This window comes from Pelecanus crispus, chromosome 2 (assembly GCF_030463565.1).
Source record: "Pelecanus crispus isolate bPelCri1 chromosome 2, bPelCri1.pri, whole genome shotgun sequence".
NCBI classification, from domain to species: Eukaryota; Metazoa; Chordata; class Aves; order Pelecaniformes; family Pelecanidae; genus Pelecanus; species Pelecanus crispus.
This window is the reverse complement of record NC_134644.1, coordinates 151,173,999-151,197,947: the sequence shown is the minus strand read 5'-3', so window position 1 is coordinate 151,197,947 and position 23,949 is coordinate 151,173,999. Positions and strand designations below refer to the sequence as shown.

Genomic DNA, 23,949 nt, shown 5'->3' with positions numbered 1-23,949 from the left:
GTGTTTGGCACAACATGCTGAGGGATGGGTGTAGCAAAACCAGAGGAAATTCTAAGTAAAACTGACCTGACTTCAATACAAAAAAAATCTTTTTTTTTTTTTATCCTGTGAAATATCAGAATTTTTAAAATGGAAAATACCTACATTCGAAGTCATTATATATCAAAGTATGACAGTCTCACATCATGCAAAGCAGTTCAAGTTAAATATATGGCAGTTGGGAACAATGACTTAACAGTGACCTGCATTATTCTTGTTATTTTAAGAGTGGAATATTTAAACCAAAACCCCCATTTGTGATGAAACCACAACATGGGAAAATATCCACTGGGAAGAAGAAAGAGACCACTTAACTCATTTAATTTATGCCTCAAATGCTGGTCTGAACCCAAATTGTTAGAGGTCAAAATCCAGTACATCATCTTTGAATAAAAGCTAAAACAATTAGCAAGAAACATGATCATGATTCCTCACGTTAATTTTTAAAAAGTAGCAATTTAAAGCTTATTTAAAAGTTTTTGTACTTGTTTCATGCTTTGTATCTTAAGGTATTTTCAACTACTACTTCACATTAGTATGTCAGTAATTATAAAAATACTGTTTACATTAGACAGGAGATGTACAAATATATAAAACATCTTGTAACGTAACCCATTTAAACAGAGAATGATAAACCCCTCCCAACCAAACCAGGGAGGGACTTTAGTGTCGCACCACCCAAACAGAGCTTTAAATAAAAGTAATTTTGATTATAATTTACTAGTCCTGCAACATGATTATGCAACCTATAAAAATAATTTATTCTATGATAATCTTCTTTTAATCCCCTATTTTAAGGTCTTCTATAAAAGTCATTTATGCCATATATGACTCCTTCCACAGACACTATACTAAGTCCCCAAGGGATTGCTAAATTATTTCACTTAGGACTTCAGATTTGTTCATTCATGGAATAAACATTCATAAATGTTCATTCAAACCTTATTCATTCACTGAATAATGAATGATCTACAAAACTCTTAAAAATAAACAATACACATATATACTATGTCCTTAACCAGATAGCTCCTTGATTTTTATACTTCTAATTATTTCCTGATCAATCTCCGAAAGAGCTTGCATACCACAGGATTTGGATCATGACTTCTTTGTGTATTCCCATATTCATTATTGGTTGATATACTTCAGCCTGCCAGCTACTGCTCAACATATCAGCTGGATCTACATCTTCTAACAAATATTGTTTTCCTGTCATACAAGCCACATAAGTTTTATACTTTATAACTGATGCTAGGAATCAGTAATAAAGTACTTAAAACACAAGGGATCAACTCTCTGGTATTAATAATTAGCATATCGCAGAGGTTACCGCAAAAAAAAAACCCTGCAGAATTTGAAGGAAAAAATATTATCGTTGAGCAGCAGCTGCATGCGTATGGCAGCTGTTAAGAGTCTGACCCAAAATACAAGATCAAACTAAGAAAATAAACTTCAACAAGACTAAGCATTTTTATACTTTACAATTAATAGTGAATTAAATTTGCTAATCAATCACACAGTTACAGCATGTAATTAAGGTCAAATCACCATGAGTCTCCAGGAAAACCGAGATTCAACTTTTATACAGTCTTCACTTCTTGCTCTCGTTTGCAGATGCCCTCAGCCCTGAAGTTCCCTGGTCTAACACTCAGCACTGGCTTTAAGCACAGCTCCTTGCGTCTCTTCTCACAAGTCTAAGATCTCACGTTATAAACGCTTGCTTTAGGAACAAGCCTAACGCTGAAATTTACCATGACATGGGGCAGTCTCTCTCTAAAACCAAAAAAGTTTGGGATTTTTTTGTCAAGTAGAATGCAGAATACATTTTAGAGTGCTTGGTCACAAGAAAATACCCATACTGGTAGCAATATGTTTGTCTGATGAAGACAGAGCCACAGTGTCAGCAAAGGTAATGCCAACATGGACTTCCTATGCTACTAAGGGTCTAGAAAGGTTGGCCTTCTCTGCAGGTCCACAGTATCTGTCACCACCTCCTAAACAAGGCTTCCCTTGAACAGAATGTGATCCTTTGGGGCTCAACCGTTACCTTAAGCTTGTTCTGTAGCTGTAACTATATGTATTTCAGTGCTTGTGAACTGTCTCAAAACCTCCAGGTCAGTGACGTGTGACTGGCATGATTTGCTTTGTCTCCAAGAAAGAGAGAGCGTGCCTCAAACACCACAGGGCAAAGCCTCATCTCTGAGGAACAGCTGCTCGTTTTCTGACCCATTAAGTTTCTCTGAGAAGGATCACTCCAGGCTGGTCAGGACTGCTTCTTCCACGCCAGTCCTTCCTGCAGTCATCCTGAAGAAAGCTTGCAGTACAGCCTTGTTTGAAGCTAGTAGAAAGAGAGATCAGTTTGAATTTCTGTCTGAAACTGTGGCTGAGGCAGGGAATACAATCTTTCCTCTCCTCTGACTGAAATCAGAGGTTTTCTTCATGCATCCCTCAGGTTTCTGGCTTCTGGATGGAGTTCACCCTGACCTACAAGAATCCTTAACTTTTCAGTCTACTGTTAGTTTATGTAGGTGTAAACGACACCTCTTAAAACTATTATAAATTCCTCAGGCCACCAAAAGTATCCGGACTAGTGACCTGGCAGTCTCCATGCATGTGCCTAAGGAGCTGGCAGTTCGTAACACCTTCCCTTGACTTCCCTCTTTCTCTTCTATTTATTGACCTTCAAATGCTTCAGTAGTGTGGTGCATGTTTTTTTGCTGCCTTTTTTCCTCTCCTGCTATCCCTGTTCAGTGAACTGCTAATGCTTCAGTTTAATACCTGTTCTTTCAGTTGTAGTTTCTGCTTTAGCTTTATATGGAGGACATAATGCCTCTAGTATCGTTGCTGTGGACAGAGCAATTGTCTTCTGGTACCTCAAGGCCATTAGGATATTTCTACCCCTTTATAACTCGACACACTGGTACCACTGAGGATGGTCACTATTGTGGGGCAGGCCTGCAGCCTCCCAGCTGAAAACTCATGAGTTTAGACCTTCTAGGCAGGTGAATTCATGTTGTGCTGTGAAATGTTTCTGATGTTAATCATGGTCCAAACTGGTTTTATTTTTTTTTTTAACTTATTTGTATTTCATTTTAACCCTAGCATTTTCTGAATGATTACAACTCATTAGCTTATCAGAGCTCCCTGAGTGAAACATTGCCGATAGTGATGAACCCTATTTGAGCAGAAAACAATAAACATGATTACAATGCCAAATGCCTTGATGAAAAAAAATCTACTAAATTTCACTACTTCATTTTCAGTTCCCACCGAGTTCACATTTCTGTGGTGTTAAGCTGACCAGGAAGGCAATTTTGCCAAGGTCCCACATTCAGAGGAATTAACCTTGTCTAAAACACTTAACTTCTCAATGATGAAAATGCATTCTTTCACAATTAACATCAAGAAATCATTTCCAACCTGATACTATTAATGGAAACCAGATGTTTAATTTTCTTCATTGATTCTGTTAGCCATGTTAATATTTCCCAATTTCTCTGAATTCTGTAGCTTCACGTAACATATATGTGGATGCTGCACACTCATTCAAGCATGCGTTCATACACAGGCAGCAATAATCAGCAAATACCAATAATCAAACAGGGTCATTCTGGGTTTTCTCTTCTAACCGTAAAACGTGAAGAAAGTCTTTGAAAGTAATTCTGCTGCTGTTTGTGGAGAGAACTTGTACTCATTTCTTCTTACTCTACATATTAACTAAAACTGAACGAATGCAAACAGAGTGAGTATCTGTCATTGTACATTGTTTCCAGCTGTAAACATAATAAAAAATGGATCCCCAGTGTTTGAAAACACCAATTAATTTTTTTTACTGTTAGCATAGTAAGCAATCTGTGTGAATAACACAATGCTCTTGTAGTACTAAAGTTTTGTTTAATATATTTAATACAGACACTTGACTTATTTTAGTCATTGACTTGCACTGAGGACAGAATAAAGGTGATGTATGAGGGGGGGGGTCCATGGAAGAAGAATGTTTACTACTACATTATACGATGGATTGTGCCTTGGCCTTCTTTTGTTAATTAGCTAATTTTACTGTCTTGTGCAGCTAAGAGGTTTCAGGATATGGACTGTTTGTCTTCACTTTTCAGTAATCCTTGTATTCAGAAAATTGATGAATATGATGCTGCCAGGCTGCCTGTAAATCTAAAAGAGAGCTCTTTTTGTGTGTATTCTATGCCCTTGAGTGAAGGTGAACTACAGTCTGAAGCTCATTTAAGACCAGCTACTCTTACAGCATATGAAAACAGTATCTTATTTCCTAAGTCTCTTGAAAAAGATCTCTCAAGAGTGTAGCATTAGATTTCTGTTCTTCCCTCCTCCTTTAAAATTACCTTTGGTCATCAGCCACATTCTGACTGCTGTTCAGGACAATCCTCCAAAGATCAGAGGCTATGAGCTCTTTCTGATCATTCACAAGGTTGATACTGGGCAGCTGTAGTTCACAGACTTTGCTTTCTGATAGACTGAATTCCCGGAATGCAACAAATGATTTCTGAAGCTCATCCCAGTATTCCAAGCTGCAAGGAATCTGTGATAAAAGGGAGAAGGCATAATTACTTTATGCTTCAATCCAAATATAATGGGATTTACTGTACGTAAGCTGTCATATAGAAAATCAGAAATGTAACCATTACTCAGATTCTGTGCTGTTTTGACTTAAATTAAAATGTTTGTAGAACTTCTTTGCAGTATAACACTTCAAACTTTCCCTTACTAGGTACAGAAATAGCTACTTGTTCCACAGTACCCAAGAATAACAAAGACAAATAAACTAACCATTATTCGTATTATGCAGCCAAAAAATCCATCAGATGTCATCACACCATGGTATCAAGGACATCCTAATCATCATTAAAAATTTTTTTGCTTGAACTAGCTCTTTTAGTTTTATTACATAAGAAAATACCAATGTATTAATTACCCATTTATTGTGATATTAAAATGATCAAAGATGCAGAGTAAAAATGATGATAGGCAACTCAATGCCTTGCGGTGGGCAATACATGAATAAAAACCCTGGGACAAATCATGAAGTACTTGTAATCACATGATCTTTTATTTCATGGAATATGCTATATAGACAACTCTGTGATTTTGCAAACCCAAACCCAGCAAGTACATAGTGGCTTCGGTTTAATCACATCCCTAATTTTAAGTCTGTAAATAACACACTTGGATTATTCCTGGATGCATCACTAAACTAGAGAGAATGTTATTAGAGACACTTCTAAAGAAAATAAAAAACAAATTTTAATAAAAGCATAGATTTTAAAGGAGTGGGTCTTAGGCCTCCTTTTTTTTTTTTTTTTTTTTTTTTTGTAATAGCATGAAAGTGAATGAGAATTTTAAAAAAATGCAAACTCAGTAAGATATGAAGATTTTAGAATTAAGATACAGAAATCCACAGTTATGGCACTTGTACATGCTCAAGAAATACTAAAAGTCAAGCTGACATAAAGCAAATAGTAAAAAAGTGCGTATGTATGTGCTATTACCTTTTTTATCCCTGTGTGTCTGTGTGTAGACATGCATATATAAATAACCAGGAAAAAAGTGAGAATGTGGTACAGATGCAAGTAAATCTAGGCACAGCCAGAAAAAGTTCTAAGAGTATTCTTCCTTGTTACTCAGTAAGGACTATAATGCACATGGAGGTGACAGCAGGCTGATTAATTAACAGGAATGAAGGTTAAGAAGGAAAATTCAGGGAGCTCAGTGGTTCAAGCTGGGAAGGGCAAGGGAACATAAATAATCACAAAAGAATTCTGGAAGAATTCACATGTGGAACCACAGGGCCTGAAAAGTGGATTTTTACTACATCTGTCAAGTCACAATGAGACCTGAAGATTGAAAAAACCAACCACAGTCACTAAAATTTTTTTATGTCAGGATGGAAGGAAAAAAAAAAAAGAAAAAAAATTCTGATAACTGCCAGCAAAACTCTGATGCCAGTAACGCATATAACAGAGTAGCATAGCAATGTCAATCAGGAGTGCCGATTTAATTTCGAAGACTGAAGTCTGAGGAAAAGGGATTGATTTAACACCAAAAAGCACACATCGTATACATAAAGATAGCAACACGTTTGTAAGCTGCATATTTGATCAGAAATGGTGAAGATATGTTAACGTCAGCTGGAAAATTATGAGGCACTATGATGATGCCTGGAAAAAGCAAACACCATCCTGAGACACATCAGGTGAGGTATTTCAAAAGCAAGGGACAAAACATTAATTGACTTGTATAAGATACCAATAGGGCTTCATCTGGAATATGGCACACATTTCCAATTATTCATGTTAAACCTGTATTAACTCACACCACGATCTCTGCAGAGTCAAGGACGAAATGAAGGAAAGCAAAAGGAACATGATTGCTCCACCCAGACACCTCAGGAGAGAAACAGTTAATAGAGGAAAAGGTCTACAGAAACTATGGGTCAAAACTGAGTTGCTCTCTGAATAAAGTGTATGGCTAGAAACCTGAACAGCAAAAGAGAGGGAGGTTCGACAACAACCTTGGTGCTCATGACAGCTGCTTTTAAAAACTTCATGTGTTAATAAGATGGAGACAGTAACCAGCATTGCCCTGAGGGGAGAAGGCTGGGCTTGATGATCCAGAAAACATCTTTCTAACTCTACAATGGTGCTGTGCACAACAGCAATATGAAATATTACATTATTGTGTTTGTAGCTATACTTCAAAGTCACACTACATTTATTCTTTTTGCTCTTAGTCTCACTATAGAGTTTGAGATTTGTTCAAAACCTCTCAGTGTTGAATTATTTTAACCTTTAATGCCTGTGGACAAACACTCAAAATTGCAAGACCGCAGTAATGCTCCTACCCTTCAATTATGGATATACCCAAGGAATTCCCCTATGTTAACTATGAACACATAAACAGCAACTTCCATCATTCGCTATCTTTCATACTACATTGTGGAGTCATTCACACTCACAATACTTCTTTTCTAAACCTCCATAGTTTCCACTGGTGATAAAACATTTGATTTTATTTAAAGTATTGCAATACTTGGCATATTTCCTAACGCATAAGGTCTTGGAATCATTAGAAAAGGATCTGTATCATTTCTGACAAAAGGTTGCAGCCTTTCATGGTTGCACAGGTACTTCTACATACAGTGGTATTTATTTCTGCATATTTTTAAATCTCAGTCCTTAAAATACCTTGAGATTTTTTAGGAGTCTGATTTAATACATTTGAATACTTGGTTTGGTCTTGTGCTTCCTATTGCCTATCAAAACCTAAGTTAACTTTTATTGTCAATGCTGTTGAGAAACACATGTGCAAAAAAAGTCTTGTAAATCTATCCTATTATTTAGGATATTTATTTCTTTTAGATTACATCTCACAACAAAACTTTGTTTTTTAATATGCAAGTCTCCCTAATGAGAATCTCACAAAATTGGATCAGAACGGCAAGTGGTGGGCATTTTAAAAGAGGCTAAGCAAGGTGATGAATTCTATTCCCTTTAAGATTAATGAGCTGGAAGAACAAGTTAAAGGGCACAATAAAGGAATTTCATAAGTGGCACTACAATACCAAAAACCGTAAAACTATCAGTAAGGCTAGAGGAAAGTAATAGAGATTGAAAATAAAGATTGAAAATAAAGGCAGATCAAAACTTGGAAAAAAACCCCAAACAGATTTCAAATATGCTGTTTAAACAAAAAAAAAGTAGGTACTTCAATATTTCCACCCACTCAGTAGGTGGTGGAAGTATTGAAACTTATCTGGAGGAAAAGATGGCAAAGTAAAATGATCAAAACAATTATTATGCCATAAAGAAGTCATAACTCCTCTTCAGGCTCTGGCATAACCTAACATAGCGTGCTTGCCCTTTAGGAACTTCATGGTAACCTCTTAAGTGAATGATGAAGAATTTGGAAAGGCACAGGAATGACCACTGGACTCAGGGGTATGAGTAGCCAGAAAGAACATATCACCTAACAATTAAAGCAGGCTGGTAAGCATGTTGAAAAAATTATTCCTCTTTATTTTTGCTCACAAAGTTTTTCCTAACTGTGTTGTAATATGCCAAGAAATCTACCAGCGCAAGAGACAGTATGTTTCAAGACATCATCTGCACATTAGAAGTAAAAAGTCAAAGTCACACTTTATGTGATTGCATATACAAAATACAGCTCATGCTTTGGGACTGTCCAAACTGTAAGCTTTCTAGTTTGAAGCTTGCAAAAGACTTAGTTGACTTAGAATCTTTGATTCCTACATATCTAGCTTTATTTGTTCTAGGGGGTTTATTACTAATGCCTGATCTGGATAAGTTTAAGGCAAGATGGTAGCTCAGGGCAATATTAGCTGCCAAAAATAATAGTTGTGAAAGCCTGGAAATGGGCTATAATGCCAGAACTGAGTCATATGCAGTGGGAATAAGTGAATTAGCTGCAACAAAAAATTCCCCATATGTAGAATTAAATATGGTACTTTTACATTAAAATATTTGAATAAAACCTAAGCTATAATTCAGGTAATTGTTACCTCTTAGAAAATGTGACCACTACTGCTGCCTCTATAAAACTAAACACTAATGAAGCATATCTAACCATGAACTTCTTTGCTAAACAACAAGCATGCTTCTTCAACAGACACTTCTCCATAGCTTTTTGTCTTCTTTCCTAGCTCTTAAAGAAAGTTTTAATTGCAATGATTTTATTCATCTGTAAAATGCAAACAGAACCATTACTGTACAGCCCCTGGCACTTACGTGTGCATAAAACTATTATTTAACTGTGGGCTCAGATTTAACCAAGAATCTCCAAGTTCTGTTTTGCAAGAAAACCACGTACTATGGCACAAACACTTATTTAGAAGGATGATTATGGCAACAGAGAGCAAAAAAGCAGTCAAATGCTTTTTTTTTCAGAAGCATTAACAACAGAGATCAGAAGCAGTAGTGAAAAGCTACATTAAAACAGCTTAATCTCTAAGTACTTGTAAGAAAAACTGTTAATAAGATAGATACATTTAAAACAAAGCAGAGAATTTGAAGGTTCCACCTCTTTCTCTTTACTACTGTGGACTATAGAAATGTGAGATCTGAAAATTGCATGGCACTATTCTGATGAAGAATGAAATTCGACAGGACAAGGAATAATGGATGACAGGACAAGGAACAACGGATTTAAACTAAAGAAGAATAGATTTAGACTAGACATTAGAAAGAAATTTTTTACAATGCGGGTGGTGAAGCACTGGAACAGGTTGCCCAGAGAGGTGGTAGAGGCCCCATCCCTGGCAACATTCAAGGTCAGGTTGGACGGGGCTCTGAGCACCCTGATCTGGTTAAAGCTGTCCCTGCTCACTGCAGGGGGGTTGGGCTAGGTGACCTCTAAAGGGCCCTTCCAACCCAAAGCATTCTATGATTCTATGAAAATGGTGTATTAACAAATTCTGATAGGAAGGAAAGCAGTTGCCTCTGAGTGAGGTAGTCCTATCCCCTGCGAGTACAGGACACAAAAAAACAACTCAGCTGAAATAGTTGCCTCGGAGCAGAAATCTTTTGAATTAGTGTGGATTCCTGTTCTCTGTGAATCTCTTGTTTCGCTCTATTTTAAGAAAAAAATCTTCATCTATATTACACTAACATAGACATTACAAGAATCACCTTTGTGAACATCAGCTCTCTACAAACTGAGCCTGTCTCAATTTCAGCAGAGATGAAACCTCTATCATACATTATTTCCCCCAAAACAAAAAACCCCAAACAAAAAGGAACTCAAAAACTCCCTTAAAAACCTGCATCCTTTAAGTAATTTCCTGCACACTTGTTAACCTATCAGCAAGACAGTATTAATAACCAACGTGAAGTATTCTCACTAATGCACTACAATGTGATAGATCATGTTTTTTCTTATTCACCATATATTGTGTCACACATTATCTGTACCAGAATCATTTAATTCCTATTTGGAAACTAGGGGTCAAGAAATGCTACAGAATCTGTTAACGCTATGTTACATATTAATACTTTCATCCATATGTTGTACATCCTATTGACCACATGGATACTCCTTATTCCCACTTAAAGTTACGTGTAATAATAAGACACAATGGGAGAGAAATGACCGTTGATCCACATGTGCTTTTTAAAGGCTTTCATGATCACAACATGCTTCTAGATTTTCCTGTGACCTGAAGTTATCCTGCAGCTTTACACTACTTTGCTAGTTTGGACTTGAAAAACCTTGGGTGCACACCACTTACCACTAGGCATGCTTCCATAGCTGAGCTCTCCAGCTGAGCAGAGGGCCAACACCAGTGCACTTCCACAAGCCGTCATGTTACCATAAAGGACTATACCTATTATTCACCATGCACATTGTCATAACGCTAACAAGTCTCAGACACAGACATCATTGCCATTTAGGAGAGAAATAATGAAAATATCTCAATTTCTTAGCTAATCCCATCTTTTTCGCAGGCATCTTTTTTGTCTCTAGGAAAATTCTATAGCCATCTGCCTACTGCTTTGAGGTTGCTGAATGAAGGGTATATAAATTATTGTATTATTACTTAAATACTGGGGCATATAATTTTTAAACTCAATATAAAAAATAAATCTTTAACTATACACATGCAGATATCTTAGGCTGCAAAATACATCTTGTCCAGCTGAGAAAAAAAGAAAGATATTAACAGCTGGGTTACAGAAGAATGTGCTTAATGTTGCTTTCAGCGATGCTTCCTTTTGATTCATGTTTTTGCTAGAAAATAAGCTTCTACAGAATAAATGTTAATTTCTTGAATCTCAGTCCCTCAGATGGTGGGTGCTTCCTCTTGGAATTGAAGTTATTCTTGTTCCAGAAACAACTACTGTACAAGAAAATGCACACAGAAGACAGGAAGCGTGTGTGTGTTTTATCTTCTCTGAGCAGGGCCACCTAAGTGAAAGAGAGGCAGAATACAATACAAACTAGCACTTTGTGTCAGACGCCAACCCATGCTGAGATTTTAACTCCAGCTTCCTGAGCATGAATAAACTGATTGCTCTGTAATAAAGCCATTCTGTTATTAGGATATTTTACTGTTTTAGGGCCAACTGCCTTAAAAATACAATTCTCCCATTAGGTGAACAGAAGTTGCAGTAGTAGGAAATAAAAAGCTTTATCCAGATTTTATTAGGGAAAAATTCTTGGCAATAACTACCAAGAACATTACTTTTAAATTTGATTTTGAAGTATTATTTATACAAAAATAGCAAAAAAACCCTGCAGAAAAATATATTACGTAGAAAATATGCTCAAAACAAAACTGATATTACATAGAATAAAACCTCCGTAATATGCCTGTTCACATGACACACACAGTCCAATCTGACCAGTGGAACAACATCTTGGACAACTGTAGGATACTTCAACATCCACATTCCTGTTTATCTTACGTGATTGACATTGTGAAATCGTGCTACAAACCAAACTGCCTGTTGGATAACATTTTTTTAGCCTTCCTCAGGGCTAAGATTGTATCATATCAGTGTGGAAAACAGCCTCCCCTGGCACAGCTACAGACCACCAATTTTCCCTTTTCATGAAGATCCAAATAAGAAAAAAAGATGTGGTGGTTTACAGTGAGGTTAAGCCTACTATTTACTAATATATCTAATATACTAATATATCCTAATAGTATTAGGATTAGCAGTAGTACTGGGATTAAAAACATTCTAGCTGTACAAAGCGTTTGCTGTCTCCCCAGCTCAACCTCCTTTGTATTTTTATTATGGTTTTCTGTACTTTAACACCATTTTGATGTGTTACGTACCCATATATTTTGGGCAGCAGAAGTTCTGCACTATGGTGCACTCTCAATTTTCAACACTCAGGAATAATCAGATACCACAACTGGAGAAGGTTTTCAAAATTATCCCATATAATTTCTTCACAGAATTTCTTTTACTTCTCTTTGAATTTGGTTTAACAAATTTTGTCCTAAAGCTAGAACATTTAAATTACAAATACTCACTTTAAAAAGTGAATATGCCATATCTACTTAATTTAATTTTTTCCCCTATCCATACTGAGGTGTTTGGCTGAATAACAAAAATAACTACTATTTTGCTTTCTGAGTAATAACATATACCTCGGCTCTTTCAACTCCATTTAACAAATTTATTTATGGTCCTATTAGCATATTTATTTAATTTCATTTAAATTTACATCTGTACTGCAGTTTAGAAAATAAATATGAAATAGAGTTATAATAAAGAGATGTGAAAGAAAACTCCTGTCTTCTGAGAGAAACTGTTCTTTAAAAATACATAACTGCCTTTTAGCTGACTTTGGAAAAAAGCTTCTATACATCTTCAACTAATAGAAGCTATAAAAAACCCTTTGTAATATTGGAACCAGTTGAGAAACCACAAGTATTCAAATGCAGGAAATCATGATTTTATAACATTTTAATGTGATCTACTCTTGGGAAACAAAGTTAACCAAGCCCTATTTCTGTACAGGAAATATTCCACTGTACAGTTGTAATACATTGTGGTGAGGGGTACAGCTGCAAATTTTTCACCTGTAATGCCCCACTGGTATTGTGGCTTACTGAATTGCATCAAGATTGCCTTCCTGTCCGGAAAGCCCTCTAAGTACAAACAAGACTCTAAGCCCAGGTTTTATTTTCCCTTGGTATCAGAATATGGTAATTTAAGAGCCCTGAGAAATACTTTTTAACCTTTTAGAAGAAATATGTAGCATTCTTTTATTAGGAACTATGTTCTTTGCCTTTTTAAAACAACATGTGACCAACTTATCTTATCAATTTATCAGGCTAGCAGGTTCAGAGCGAATGCAGGTGTGTATAGTAATGTAATCTGTCACAGATACTGGCTTTTTTCATTATGGAAAAATCACTCTAAACACACTAACAGCTTTTGTTAAGAAAGCACAGAATAGCACTATGCTATAACTGAGAAGATTTCTGCAGGACTTTTTAAACAGGAAAATGTATCTACTATTAAGTGTCAAACCCATTTTTTTCTACTAACTGTCATTCACCTTAAGACTGAGTTTATGTGAAGATCACTCGCTTCTCTCATAGCAAAAGCAACAGTACTTCATTTAACTTATTAGGGTCTTAATTTATTGTTGCAAGTATTGAGAAACAAAAGTATATAGACAGGAGATCTTACATTAGGGACTTACCTACTTCTTGCAATACTCCTTATTCTCTTTTTCTGATACAGGAACAATCTTCCACATTTTATTTAAGGCTTTTCATTTTCGAAGCTTCAGTTTTTATTAATAATATAAGCACTGTGCTGTTGAAATGTAGTCACCTCTGGGATTGAGGGTAGCAGTCTATTAATACATAAAGTACTGCATAATTTTCAGTATACGGGCTATTTTGACCACATATTCTCACCACAGTAAAGCCTGACTCCTACAAGAAGTGCCACAAGATCAGCGTACAGCAGGAAGGACTTCAGTTTGCAAAGTTTCATAAATCAGAGTTACAAAATCTGAAAACTACAGAACACGAGGAGAGTGTAAATCTGTCATTAAGATAATCTGATGGTTTCGTCAGTCCTCTGGCACCCGGTAGAATTTTCACTGGCTCAGTAACCCCAAAGGGTAAATTTCAGTGTGATGCACAGGCAAATTATGCACAACTTCCATTAACATTCCCAACGAGTTACGCTTAACTCCCTGCAGACTGCACAGAAACTGTAGGCCAAATGATACAGTCTCATCTCAACGCAGTGAACACTAAGATCACACAGCAAAATAATTAAGATTAAACACACAAAATACAGTAACAAAATAGTAAAGTCTGAGATAATCCTACTCTCAGGCAAGGAAGTTCACAAATAATGTTTAAAGCTGGAATTCCTAAAGAGAACAGGCTCTGTTTCAACATCTGCTTAAGACTCACTGTGTAACACTGCAACTCCTTTAGCCCCTACTTCCTTGCAGGAAAAGGAAGACAATACTTATCATTAATAGTCAGAGTCTTAACTTCGGGAAACACATGCAAACCTCTGCCCAGCATCACAAAACTTGCTTGCATCCAGATCATCTGAAGTGTAAGTGGCTCAGGCTACAAGCAAGCCTTCAGCCCTCTTAAACAGACCAGTTGTTCACATGATGACCTGCATCCATTTTTGTACACATGCATGGATGTAAACGCTGCTCCTACTGACGGGAAAGCAGTTTCCTACGTTAGAATAAAAGGCGTTCTTTACAGCTCTAGTTTATGATCAGACCTGCTCAATAATTATACTGTATTGTTTCATTTCAAGCTTGTCGCAACTCTTCACACAGTAGACAGATCATAAAAACACCATATACAGTCTATGTATAGTAGTAGCATGACTAGTACAGTCATTTTGAATGACATCAAAAGGTAGAATTAACAAGAAATGCAAGTTTTAAAAAGCAGAATCCCAGACAAAGCATCAAATGGGCAATTCACAACAGCTAGACAAATTATTTCACCATCCATCTAACAAGTCTGACTATTTGAAGACAGTGCTGAACTGCATGGCAGTAGGTTCAAAAATTTGCAAACCAACAGTTTTATCGATAAGCACGGTTGAACTTTACAGCTTATTATCTAATAAGACTATGAACTTAAATCACTAATCTGTCACACACAAATCATCTGGATTTCCAAAATAGTTGTTGCTTTGGGAATGTAAGAAATAAATCAAACATGAATAAAATTTGTGGTTTCCCAAAAAGCTCATTTCCCAGACGCTCAAATGCCCAGCTGAACACTGTAGCCCCAACAGGGGATGAAAAGTAAAAAGGAAGCAGAGCCAGCCAAAAATGAGGTATTCTCTGTTAAAAGGAAAAATGAATGTCTTTGACATTGATCATAATTCTTTTCCTGTTGACTGTCATGTCAAATCTTTCCTGGAATAATGACATACAGTAGGTCTAACGTCAGTCATTCTTAAGCTCACGCTTCCTTAAGCCACTGTTTAAACAACCACAAGGTGTTAGAAAATGACTGTTTATTGGCTGACAGTGTTGAAAACAATCAGATTCCAGACTGCAGAGTTTGCAAATGCTTTATTTAAATAGCGTAAGCATGTAAGGCAATGCAACAGATGATTCTTTGAATCCTCACCTTTTGAAGTTGGAAATATTTTACGTTCTCCTAAAAGAGATTTCATCATCTCAGCAAATGCTCTGAGCGAATTTTACCAGAGTGGTTTTATTTACCTAGTCTTTCTTTATTAAATCTCAGTTAAGCCTTTGCAACCTCAGAACTATACTCACCGCCCTAATTTTCTCCAGTAGACCTTGAGATCTGGTTAATTTAATCACCACTTTTCTAAACCAGGAATAGTGCTCTGTTTATTAGGAGACTATATAAAGAAGAAAGGCCAAAAAAGGGGACCTCAGCATACACTCATCTTTTCATCAGCTGTTATAATGCCGACTACGCTTGCAGGCAATAGGAATTCTGGCAGGTACACAAGGGAAACACGCTCAAATACAAAAACGTGTCAGGGTTATAGCTCAGTAGATATTTTATTTTAACTTCATAAGAGAAGTTGAGAAATGGAGAAATGAACAAATGCCATAGGTTATCTTCCTTTTGTCTTGTAAGCTTTAACGGCTTGTATCTCTCACTGGATGACAATCCAGGAGAAAGCATTTTAAGTCTGTGCTGGTGATGCAGCTTAAATAAATCAGAGCGCTCAGAATTTGGAGCATTACACATTATATGATCACTTTCATTAGACAAATCTGGTTTTCTCCACCTTTAAATCTGTGGCCACTTGCATAAACGCTCTTGTGACAATGCACAGATTTTTGTTTGAGATATATGACAGCGCCAGCAATATCCCTCATTGGAAAGATAACTCTACAATGGAATGGCAAACACTGAGCATCTCTGTAAAAAGTTCACTAGCTAAAATAGGCCTCCAGCTGTGCAGGAAATCATTTGTATGTCCTGTTCACCTGCTTGCACAGAAAAGCAGAATACTTCCTTGATGGCATACAAATTGTTTTCCTATCTTGGTGAGCCCCTCCCAATCTTTGCTCTCTCCCCTGCCAACCCAAACCTGTCAACCGTGTTCTTGGTAAAGATAAATGATATAAAAATGTGTCCCAGATGAAATCAGGAAAGTAAAACAACATAGGCTAATCAGAGACAAAGGCAAACATAAATCTGAGATTCTTAAGACTACAGGAAGAGACAGGAAGACTTTGGGAAACTAGAAGCATAGTGCAAGCACAGTTTTAAGCCCCACAGCACAGATATCCAGCAGCACTTTCTTTGAGCTTAAATGCTTAAATGTATATAACTCCTATTGTATCTGTACAATTTGAAAGTCACTACTGAATCACTAACAGGATTTTTTTTCCTGCAACTCCCTCCTTCAAATTGTAAAAATACCACAGAAATGAAGAATGCTTATCCTTTCTCAACTGCTGCAACCTGACAGATCCAAGGAACTGTATAAGCATGGTTGAATTTTGTATTACATGACAGCTCTGAAATACAGTCCCTTGTTATGGTGTGGAATATATTCTTCTTCAATTATTCTTTATGTTCTGGGACAGTGGCAAGTGGCCTTATCTGCATAACCACAAACTATTGTCTGGAATTGGAAATTTCTCTTACTCCTTTCTTCCTAATGCCGTATTTCCAAAGCAACCGGAACAACCAGAATGGAGGAAATAGCCATAAATTCTCTTTCAGCTGTCCTTGTAACCAGCTCAAGCCAATGTTCTCATCGTTTGGGGGATCACGAGAGAGACTATGAAGCCCTTCCTCTGCAGTTTAGACTGTCTAGTAGACCTTTGTTCCTGAGTTGCTCATGTATCTTCTACAAACCTGATAGCCCTGCAGGAGAGATTTCTATACACCTTATAAAACATATTCTGCCTGAAGGCTATTCTCATGCATCAAAGTCCTCAGTGGAAGACATATTATGGACAGATTCACCAGACATATTATGGACAGAATCATCACCACCAAGAGATTCCAGTTTTAACTGCTATGAAACAAGAATGTCATAAAGCAAATAAAAGACCTGTTGCCCTGTAACAATGAGCTGGTTGCCTTGTAGAACATAGTTTACTGTTAAACTGGGAAACTGAGACATACCTTAAGTTTTCACACATGAATACTTGCTGAGACAAGTCTATAGACATCTGCACAATTTTTACTATAAAAATTATCTGCACAAGAGAGTGTCCTAAACGTAACATTAACTGTTTTGGAGCAAGAAGAGTACACTTTGTCTCTCTGGTTTTGTGTACCTATTTTCTTTAAGTACATAACAAAACAGGCTTTTAAAATTGCTCGTCCACATATCTTCAACCACAAGACTTTCTCTTACCAGCAATCTACTTGAATGATTTAAAAATTTTATCTCTTGTAACTCAGAACGTCTCAATGAGCATCTTTCTGATGTACCAATATCAATCTTCAATATTTTAGTCACGACATTGCTATTTCATCTTGCTTATTATCTTTTGAATTCATTTTGTGAAATTTTTTCAAGTTTGGACTTTCTCTGCTCCCGAGGTGTGAATATGATTCTCACATCAATACTGTTCTACCCTTTGCCCTTGCTGATTTGGGCAGTAATGGATTACCCTGGCTTACATGACATTAGATGGAGTCAGCGTTGGGATTAACCACTCTTGCGAGATGTCTGCTGTCTTAAAGTTATCAGTGGAGTATGCTTTTTATTCTCCATGTATTTTAAAAATAATCTTAGCAGTAGTCAAGATCAAAAAGGCTATGCCTTTACCAATGTTTGAGTTGCTGCCTGAAGGTCTTTTTTGTCGTTCCCCTTTATACAAGGGGTACATTAGTGGTGGCTTAGAGCAATATTTATCACATTACTTGGACAAGACACAGCCTGTTTACTTTTTCTTCTTATGAGAACATGAAACTACTGATCTTATATGTATATTCCTTCATCCCACATTGACCTTTATTAAGATATTTAGCTGTATCTAGAGCTTTCTAAACACCATCAAAGAAATCTCACAACTTAGAAAACAGACAACCATTAGTAGAAACGAAATAGAAGCTGATAGAACAGTCAAGAGTTAATAGTTTTGATCAAGGAACTAGGAAGATGTTCAGTATAAAAGACATCCATAGCACATCTCCTTCTTGATACAGAACCCAGTATTAACTTTTATTCCAGTTAGCTATACAAGGTTGCACCCAAGACACTTGTAAGCACAGTGGCAAATTGATTTTTGCTTCACTTCATTGATTTTGTGTTCCAAAAATAATACCCGTGTATGTACTTTCTCCATTGGGGAGAACTTGCAAATACTACTATATAAACTTTAAAACAGTCTGGAGAAGGTATATTCAGAAAAGATCTTGGCAGTGATGCAGACACAGGGGAGTAAAATGAGAAAAGGTCTCCAGGTCAAAAAGGACTAGAAGCGATGCCAGACAGTGACTTTAGTACCTGAGGATAAGAAGCACCTTATGTCACTGAACAGGAACTCCTTAAAAAATTAAGAGGTACCAGGGAAGTCTAAAGGTGTTTCGTCAAATGCTAGTTATCTGAAAGAACAGTAAATCACATACAGCCAAAGAGCATATGTAGCATGTGAAAATGGGACAATGAGGGATTAAAAATTAAATAGAAAGGAGCCTACAATGTCTGGTAAACAGGAAGAACAACAAATTCAGATACTCTCAATCTCCCAAAAGAAATACAATCCTGATGCAGTTTCTTGCAAGCGCATCTAGGATTCTCTCTCACTTCCTTCGAACAAATAGCTCAAACTTCTATTTCAAATCGCTAAAGAAAATGCAACATGCTACACCATGGCAGAAACATCAGTTCTTCCTTTTTCCTCCACAAATAAAAGCAACAATGTTGGGATTGTAAAAAAAGTAAAGTATTAGAAGCTTGACCAGTGAAACTGCTTACCTTTGCAACAACACAAGTAAAAGCACAAGAAAATAAGCTCTTGGGACAATCTAGAAAAAGCAGCAAGGTGAGGTTTACAGAAACAATATAGTTCATATCAACTCTTATAATCTGAAGCTGTTCTCTTATCCTTGGGCCGCAGCAGATGACACGCAACTTCAGTATCTAGAAAAATTCTTTGTGGTGAAGCTTTTGCAAGTTCCAGGAATTTGAAGAATAGCAATAAAAACAGAGACTTCTAAAACCTACCCATGATTAAAACGATATGCCAAAAGAAGTTTAACAAAGATTGTTTAGCCTAGAGAAGAGGAGGCTGAGGGGAGACCTTATCGCTCTCTACAACTACCTGAAAGGAGGTTGTAGTGAGGTGGGTGTTGGTCTCTTCTCCCATGTAGTTAGCGATAGGACAAGAGGAAATGGGCTCAAGCTGTGCCAGGGAAGGTTTAGGTTGGATATTAGGAGAAATTTCTTCATGGAAAGGGTACTCAAGCATTGGAACAGGCTGCCCAGAGAGGTGGTGGAGTCACCATCCCTGGAAGCGTTCAAGAACGGGTAGACATGGCACTCTGGGACATGGTTTAGTCTAGTCTACCCTTGATTGGTTTAGTGTGGACTTGGTAGTGTAGGTTAATGGTTGGACTGGATGATCTTAAAGGTCTTTTCCAACCTAAACAATTCTATGATTCTAAGATAGAAAGCTAGATGAAATGTCACAGCAACTTACTTGGAAAGAAAGACCATGCAACTGGCAAACTTTTAATTCAAGACAAACTACAGAAGTGCACCTTTGCCTGGATTTATGTGAAGTAAAGCATTTGAACATATACACAATACTGGGAAAGTTTTTAAAATATATTTTTAATATACCTTGATATCATTATTGTCTTTACATTTAGATCCTTTTTTCAAAGAAGCTGAAGTCTTTGGCTTGCAGATTTTCCACTAATGTTTCATGTCAAGAAGTGAATAAAAGTGTCGGTTTGTCTTTTTTCTCTTTGTATTTTGTGAATTTTTCCATATGTAATAAATAAGCAGTATATTAAGAAACAGACATATATCCATACAGGGAAAAAAGTGGAGCTGATAAAAGGCCTCCTGATTAATTTAAATCAGAACCTAAAGTTTGAGATGAGTATTTGGTCAATGTAGTTTACCTAAAGAATTGAAGATCTACTCTGTATTACTTATTCGACCCACATATCTATGTTAGACTAATAAAAAAATGCATATTGTCCATGTTTAAAATGGCCATTTATCTACATTGTGCAGAGCTGCTCTGTGTAGGTGCATGGCCATTTCTGGAAAACGTGATAAACCACCACCTAGAGCCAGGCAACAGTTACTGCCATAATTAATGGCCCACTACTAAAATGCGGATCCTCTTGTAGGCATTTCTGCACTCCATGTGCCCAAGAGCACAGTTTTTTGAATAGATGTCCTCTAATTTGGCTGATATCCTTCATCTCTTCTCTTGTAATTGAAAGCCCAAGGTATTAATATAAGACTTATTAAGAATTAATTAATCATAAAATTGACAGACCTTAAGAAGAGAGTGTGCCACAGTAAAAAACATCATGGAGGGAAGCTAGATAGGGACACTTGACCACAAACTTAAAACGAGACTGATGGAAACACTTCTCCGCGGTCAATGTGTAAGATTAAATGCAAATCTGAAGAATTACATGAAGACCAGTAGCAGCTGACAGGACCTGAATACTGGTAGCTGACTGCTTCCCGGTTTCTATCTTACTGTCTGAGGCAATTGCAGGGGAAATGAAAGAGGACTGCAACTACATTTTCTCTAGACTGTAGCATGGAAGCACAAAGCAGTAGGAGTCCAGCTGCGTATGCCCACTTGAAGAACCACCAATATTCCCCCTGTACAGGGTCATATCATTACACAAGCACATACATTATGTTCATGATGTCTGTTATCTATAATGGGAGCTTAATGTAATTATACCAAAACTTGGTGTGCTCTGCTCTGAAAATACCATCCTGAAAGAAGGTAAATTGCTGGCTTTCATAGCAACCTAATAGGGTCATCGAGACAGCATACAATAACACAATTTTTATCTTTGATTCAAACCTCATGCCAAGTGGAGCTGATTTTTTTCCATTTAATTTTAATTTTCATGTAACTGAAAGGAGCTGACATTTTGCTGTCTAGAGGGCAAAGAAATTGGCAGGACACTTACATGATCTCACTAACAGTACGTGCACAGTAATAACATTATACCATTTATCTGAGGAAGATTATCCTACTTACCCATAACTCAAAGCATATCGGTGCATAATTCAATTTTAAAAGCAATTTTTAAAGTTATAGCAATAATGAAATATAATGCAACATTTCTGAACAAATAGGAAGAGTTGGGAGATATTTATTTCCCTTGACTCACAACACTATTCTAATTAACAATCAGATTCAAATTAAAAAAAAAAGAGAGATCCAATTTGTAATACAAAAAAGAAACTGATATTAACAAAATTAAAATTGAGCAAAAATCAAAATATGTATGCAAGGAGTAAGTGACTTTATAAAGGTGAATTATACTAGACAGGAGAGAACGTAACTACCCAGTTGTGCATTTTAGAAAGCAAAAATTCTCAGAGTTAAGGATCAGTGTAATTGTGAGGTATGGTCTATTTTTAGGACACAGTGTCACACAGCTGCAGCACTCAGCCCTCCCAGTTCCATGATCTCACACAGTCAAACTGGACTGCCCGCTTCAATGCTCTCAAAGCAAAATGAGCGAAAATAGATCCTTTCTGCCCTGTGGATCTTACCACAAGAAGCACAGCCATCTGCCACCACAGACACAGGAGAGGATGGCTGGATTGGAGATTTTAGTTCAGTGATTCCAGTGAGTCTTGGCAATTTCAGACCAGGTCTTTCCTCACATGTTTCAGTTTCAAATCAAATGAAGTCTTTAAGTAAGTCTTTAGACTGATGGATGAAATCATAGCAAGACAGAAAAAAAACTCTGCATGCTTGCGAACCAGAACTGATAAATTCACCTATAGCTTATTATGTCATGGAGAAACTTTGCAGGTAAGTGGTTAAAATGTTTGTACAAGTAGTTTCAAAACTAAAGATGTGCTCAAGCTGTGGAATTTACCTCCTATTGATTTTATAGAGCTCCTAACATTTATTTTGTGCTCATCTTTAATAAACCTGAGTTTGAAAACATTCACTTTACAACAGTAACATTTTCTTTTGTTAATGAAAGTAGAAAACTCTCATTACCCACCTGAAGAACATCTCCAAGGTCAGCAGTGCTAATATCTGGGTCTTCAGTGGTATTAAAAGGAACAGGGTTAATTCTTACAAGAGTGAGCACTCTTGGTTCTGGATATCTCCACAACATCATTCCTGGGCTATCCTCAGTTTCATTGTAAAACACAACTTCATAGGCACTGGGCAGTTTTTGTGCTTCTGTCAAATGAAAGAAAGCTATAATCTGTTATATAATTTCTAGAAAGAAACATGCTGGTTTATGAGACCAAAGTAGTTAAAAATAAACCCCTCAGGATCAAAAGGAGAGAAAATAAAAAAGCAATTTCCCTGACTTTTAAAGGATTACAGCTTAATGGAAAGAAATCAAAAAAGTTTGGGTTTTTTTTTTTTTAATTCGAGCAGATGTCTTTTCAATTGCTTTTCCAAAAAAAGTGACGTATTCATTGTAAGAGGCAAGTAATCTTTAATAGGTTACTACTGTATTCACCTTATAATTAAAAAGAAAGAAGAGAGCAGTAATATTCTTCTTACCCGCATCTTGTATATACTGGAACAGGCCTGTCCTCAGATCATCTGAGGTATGCTCAGTTTTTGAGGCCTGATTCCTTCTGGTAGAAAAACAAGTGGGGTGTGTATGTTCAGATATCAATGTCTCTACACTGCCTTTTTTAGTGAGGTACTGCCACAGAAGCTCCTGGAGAAGAACTAAACAGTTCAAATGCTCTTGACCCCAGAAAACCTTAAAGAAGAAAAAGAAAAAAAAGAAAAAAAGAAAGAGAAAAGACAAAATAATTACCCACAAATATTTAGTCATTTTGAAAGCAAAAACCTCCCCAACACAATAGGAACTATATACGGCTTTCAGCCTCCTCTACCTATACCTTAATTGCTTGCAAGCATTCTTAACATGAAAATAAAGGACAGAAACAACAAGAAATCTCTACAAAACCATTTGGCAAATTTGTTCTTTTCATCATTTGATGGAAAGCAGTAATTCTTACCACTTACAATTGATACTGATGCTGCCTGGAAGAGCACAGAACTTAAAAGTGATATGCAAGAATTTACAACTGAGTGCAGTACATAATGCTATGCCTAGTCACAGGTTTTGCAGTTTAAGATATGATTAAAAAACCTTAAAGATGCAAAGTTTAAACTGTTCAAAGAGCATGTTTCTCCAAAGGTGGAATTCTGGAATGCATTAAAAACTGAGTGACACAGCAAAGATGACAACCAGAAAGACACACGAAAGATCATCTCAAGCACAGATGTTGAGTATATACAGCACACGAATTGGATGTATTATGAGTTCTCAGAGCGAGGTTTAAAAGTTTAAAGTTTTTTGATGTTTAAAACAGAGATTTAGAAAAATATCTAAGATAAACTGGCATTCAAAGTCCAGAAGATTCATACACTTTATAGCAAAATAAAAGGTAAGTAGACGTTCTTCTCTCCCAGCTTTGACAAGCAGCACTGCGTTTCTCAAATCAAACTCCTGTTTGAGAGAACCACGTTAAAGGGGACAAGTCCTTTACTCTTCATGTGCAGAAGTGGGCCCAGAAGCAACAGGGAAGAAGAGGAAGCAACGAGCAATTAATAAAGAAATAAGACTTAGAACCACTTTGGGATGTCTGTCACCAGACAGTAACTTAAAAGTCTGTGGTAAGGGTAGGAGTAAAGTAAGCAAGTCAGGTGTGCACATAAAGCGTAATGCAAATTTTTTCACTG

General features: G+C 36.7%; 1 protein-coding gene across 5 annotated transcripts in view; it reads right to left on the bottom strand.

Moving 5' to 3' along the window:
- VPS13B (vacuolar protein sorting 13 homolog B) overlaps positions 1–23,949 on the bottom strand; it is a 482,687-nt gene that overhangs the window by 57,984 nt on the left and 400,754 nt on the right. For all 5 annotated transcript variants that reach the window (XM_075705900.1, XM_075705902.1, XM_075705904.1 and 2 more), the window contains 3 exons: positions 22,753–22,960; positions 22,235–22,419; positions 4,398–4,594 (listed from right to left, as the gene is read on the bottom strand). In XM_075705900.1, coding sequence (XP_075562015.1) covers positions 4,398–4,594; positions 22,235–22,419; positions 22,753–22,960 — 590 coding nt within the window. The remainder of the gene's footprint in view (positions 1–4,397; positions 4,595–22,234; positions 22,420–22,752; positions 22,961–23,949) is intronic.